At 52.0% G+C, this 4,524-nt stretch overlaps 1 protein-coding gene across 1 annotated transcript in view; it reads left to right on the forward strand.

Annotated features, from left to right (window-relative positions):
- Nucleotides 1-3,533, forward strand: part of LOC108803515 (cocaine esterase-like) — a 15,776-nt gene extending 12,243 nt beyond the window's left edge. The window contains exons 7-12 of the mRNA XM_018575352.1: nucleotides 156-296; nucleotides 1,157-1,234; nucleotides 1,670-2,584; nucleotides 2,673-2,865; nucleotides 3,024-3,096; nucleotides 3,323-3,533. Of these exons, the coding sequence (XP_018430854.1) occupies nucleotides 156-296; nucleotides 1,157-1,234; nucleotides 1,670-2,584; nucleotides 2,673-2,865; nucleotides 3,024-3,096; nucleotides 3,323-3,512 (1,590 nt within the window). The 3' untranslated portion in view covers nucleotides 3,513-3,533. The remainder of the gene's footprint in view (nucleotides 1-155; nucleotides 297-1,156; nucleotides 1,235-1,669; nucleotides 2,585-2,672; nucleotides 2,866-3,023; nucleotides 3,097-3,322) is intronic.
- The last annotated feature ends 991 nt before the right edge of the window (nucleotides 3,534-4,524 follow it).

Below are 4,524 nucleotides of genomic sequence, written 5' to 3' on the forward strand. Positions count from 1 at the left end.
GTCGCAAAAATATCACAGCATATAGGGGGGTGTGTGTGGGGGGGGGGGGCAGGGGCGGAGGAGGTGTGCGGGGGTGTGTGGCCAGTGACATGTTTCAGCATGCTCCAGGGTCGGTGTTCCCCCGTGAATGACACTTCTATTTACTGTCCCCGCAGAAATTTCTGTGTCCCCCGGGAACCGTGGACGGCATCTTCTTCCCGAAACCCACCGAACAGATCATGGCGGCAAAGGAAAGCAATCCGGTTCCACTCATTACGGGTGTGACGGAGCAGGAATTCGGCTGGGCCGTTCCCTCGGTAAGCAGCACAGTGGCGGAGTGGTTAGCGCTTCTGCCTTGCAGCACTGGGGGTCCCCGGTTCAAATCCCGGCCATGTCACTATCTGCATGGAGTTTGCATGTTCTCTGCATGCTTGCGTGGGTTCCCTCCGGGTACTCCGGTTTCCTCCCCACACTCCAAAGTCACGCTGGAAGGTTAATTTGCTCCTCTCTAAGTAGGCCCTCTATGTATGCATGTGAGATAGGGACCTTAGATTGTAAGCAATCCTTCCGGCGGTAAGGGGCGCGCGCTCCCGGTGACATCATAGATTGTGGATAGGGAACGCTGCTGCGCAATGCGTTTCCAGTCTGGGGTTTATTTGATCAATGAAAATTGTATACAAAATGTCACTATCTGCATGGAGTTTGCATGTTCTCTGCATGCTTGCGTGGGTTCCCTCCGGGTACTCCGGTTTCCTCCCCACACTCCAAAGTCACGCTGGAAGGTTAATTTGCTCCTCTCTAAGTAGGCCCTCTATGTATGCATGTGAGATAGGGACCTTAGATTGTAAGCTCCTCAATATTAGGGACTGATGTGAATGTGCAACTATGTAAAGCACTGTGTAAAATTGTCAGCGCTCTATAAATACCTGTAATAAATGAATAAGGGGCGCGCGCTCCCGGTGACATTGTGGATAGGGAACGCTGCTGCGCAATGCGTTTCCAGTCTGGGGTTTATTTGATCAATGAAAATTGTATACAAATTGCTTAAAAAAAGATACAAAATCTTCACTTTAAAATCCCTAAAAAGAATCCAGGTGACCCAAAACCATCCGAGGTTCCCTGTAAATGGAGGTTGGCGGTCATGTGACTGATTTTGCTGTTTCCTCCTCGTTTGCAGACCCTGAATATCACCGGACTGGCGGAAGGAATGGAGAGAGATTCCGTCATCGCATTGCTGCACAGCCACCCGATGCTGGTACGATGGCCTCCGCGTGCGTCCGTCGCTGTCCCAGCCGCGCACATTCTGTGAATCATCGTCTTGTCCATTTTCACATCTGTGCTGGAAACATTCTGAGCCTCTGAACTGGGAACTCCGGACCATCCGATCAATACAACGGGGGCTGTCCCTGGTCTCCGGGGGCCTTAAAGGGACCGACAGCTAAACACACAGGAAGTACACATATATACACCAGTATATAGGAGATAAACAATTTGTAACAAACTACATTGTGTGATTCCACAGTGTGAGACTCGGAGCTTCCTGTAATAAAGCCCGGTCACTGCTCCTCTCTCTCCTTGTGCAGGGTGACTGGTCTTGTTCCGCCCCCTCCTATAATAAAGACCGGTCACTGCAGCTCTCTCTCCTTGTGCAGGGTGACTGGTCTTGTCTCCGCCCCCTCCTATAATAAAGACCGGTCACTGCAAGGGGATGCCGGCAGATGAAGGGAGCTCAGGGATGCTGGCAGATGAAGGGAGCTCAGGGATGCTGGCAGATGAAGGGAGCTCAGGGATGCTGGCAGATGAAGGGAGCTCAGGGATGCTGGCAGATGAAGGGAGCTCAGGGATGCTGGCAGATGAAGGGAGCTCAGGGATGCTGGCAGATGAAGGGAGCTCAGGGATGCTGGCAGATGAAGGGAGCTCAGGGATGCTGGCAGATGAAGGGAGCTCAGGGATGCTGGCAGATGAAGGGAGCTCAGGGATGCTGGCAGATGAAGGGAGCTCAGGGATGCTGGCAGATGAAGGGAGCTCAGGGATGCTGGCAGATGAAGGGAGCTCAGGGATGCTGGCAGATGAAGGGAGCTCAGGGATGCTGGCAGATGAAGGGAGCTCAGGGATGCTGGCAGATGAAGGGAGCTCAGGGATGCTGGCAGATGAAGGGAGCTCAGGGATGCTGGCAGATGAAGGGAGCTCAGGGATGCTGGCAGATGAAGGGAGCTCAGGGATGCTGGCAGATGAAGGGAGCTCAGGGATGCTGGCAGATGAAGGGAGCTCAGGGATGCTGGCAGATGAAGGGAGCTCAGGGATGCTGGCAGATGAAGGGAGCTCAGGGATGCTGGCAGATGAAGGGAGCTCAGGGATGCTGGCAGATGAAGGGAGCTCAGGGATGCTGGCAGATGAAGGGAGCTCAGGGATGCTGGCAGATGAAGGGAGCCCGGGGATGCTGGCAGATGAAGGAAAATTGTGGATGCCGGCAGATGAAAGGAGCCCGGGGATGCCAGCAGATGAAGGGAGACCAGGGATGCTGGCAGATGAAGGGAGCCAGGGGATGCTGGCAGATGAAGGGAGCCCAGGGATGCTGGCAGATGAAGGGAGCCCAGGGATGCTGGTAGGTAAGTATTGGCAGCTCTGCCTATTAGATTGGGGGATGGGGCAGCAGGAAAGTAGCTTCTGCCTAGATTTGGGTATAATTCCAGTTTCCTCTCTGCATTCCGCTCCTGACACCTTCTTGTCTCCCAGATTCCGGATATTCCGTCTACTTCTATGAGTTCCGCCGCCGTCCGTCATTCTTTAAAGATTCTAAGCCTGAGTTTGTGAAGGCCGACCACGGCGATGAGCTGTTCTTTGTGATCGGAGGACCCTTCCTGGCGGAGGATATTCTCTTCTCAGGTAATGAAATGCGGCTGGTGCCGTTCACCCCGCAGACTTCATAGACTGGGTCAGTGATTGGTCATCTGTGAACCCATCTGATAGCCGGCCAATCGCTGCGTTGTATCTGGGCGTCTGTAGAAGTTTCCGGTTTGTGTGACTTCTCTTCTCTCCACCAGGTGAGACGGAGGAAGACGAGAAGATCCTGAGTAAGAAAGTCATGAAATATTGGGGCAACTTCGCCCGGACCGGGTAAGACGAAAATAATTGGGGTTCTGGTACTGGAGACTGTGGGGGAGGGGACATTAGAGTGTAAGCTCCTCTGTACAGAGACTGATGTGACTGTGGGGGAGGGGACATTAGAGTGTAAGCTCCTCTGTACAGAGACTGATGTGACTGTGGGGGGAGGGGACATTAGAGTGTAAGCTCCTCGGGTATGACTTTGCTTTTTGCCCATTTGTTCCTCTGTATCTCTTAGTGACCCGAACGGGCCCGGGCTGCCTCAGTGGCCGCGCTACGACGGGGATGAGGATTATCTGCAGATTGATATTCAGCAGAAATCCGCTCAGAAACTGAAAGGCGCAAAATATGAATTCTGGACCAAAATTCTCCCTGAGAAACTCCAGAAGATGGCGGAGGCGGCGGCGGCAGAGCGCAGCGAGCTGTAGATCCCTCGGGGTCAGGCCGTACATTCACAAATCTCCATTCCAAAGCATTTAGCAGCAGCCGGGTGACTGACGTCCAATGTCACTGCAGTCTGATATTTCATTTGTGGGTGGAGACTGGCCGGTTCATATACACACTAGGATTTCTTCTATCTCTTGGGGACTCGGTAACGGTGTTCCCAGCTCCGCCCCCACCACAAAGTCTCTCTCTCCTGTTGCTGTCTTCTCCTAGCAGGTAGAGCAGGACGCATTGTCCTCGGTCAGGGGGAGGAGCTGGGAACTCGGAGGTCTCATCACTGAACCTTCATCGGGGAGCAGAATATTATTTCATCCATCCAACTCTGACCTCTGACCCTGACAGCCCCTATAACCGCGCTGAGAATCTGCGGAGGAATAGCGCCAGAGAGAGAGAGAGAGCGCTCCAGAGTCCGCATCAACTCCGCCCACAGTTCCCGCCATCCGTCCGCCGGGACCAGGGCGAAGTCCCGTTACTGGCGGAGGAACATTCCAGGCTCTTTATACTTTGAAATACAAGAAATAAATGTTGTTGTTATGGAAACTGTTTTATCTGATTTATTTCCCGGCTCTGCGATAAGATAACGAAGGGTCAATGTAGGTGAATAACCCCATTTTATGATATAAGTCATGTGACCGAGAGCGATGCAGACGATCGTGACAACCTTTAGTTGTTACAGTGATGAAAATAATGACGGGATCCCTGCAGATGACACAGAAAAGAAAGGTCTATCATTGTTATCATCGGTGTATTTTACATGATAGAGACGGAATATCCACCAGAAATCCAGAAAACACAAATGATACAAATGTTATAAATGGAGTTGCAGTTCAGGGAGTAAAATAAGTTTTTATTTTTTTATATTTTTAACAACAATGTATCTTATTTGTGTATCACTCGGCTGTAGATCCTCCAATCATCTCTGACACTGTCCTTCCTTCTGGAGGGGGGCTACGTCTGTTCCCCATGGTCCCTGTGTGTGTTGTAAAGTAGTCACCG

The sequence above is a fragment of the Nanorana parkeri genome, unplaced genomic scaffold, assembly GCF_000935625.1.
Source record: "Nanorana parkeri isolate BGI_ZX_2015 unplaced genomic scaffold, ASM93562v1 scaffold3820, whole genome shotgun sequence".
Lineage (NCBI taxonomy): Eukaryota > Metazoa > Chordata > Amphibia > Anura > Dicroglossidae > Nanorana > Nanorana parkeri.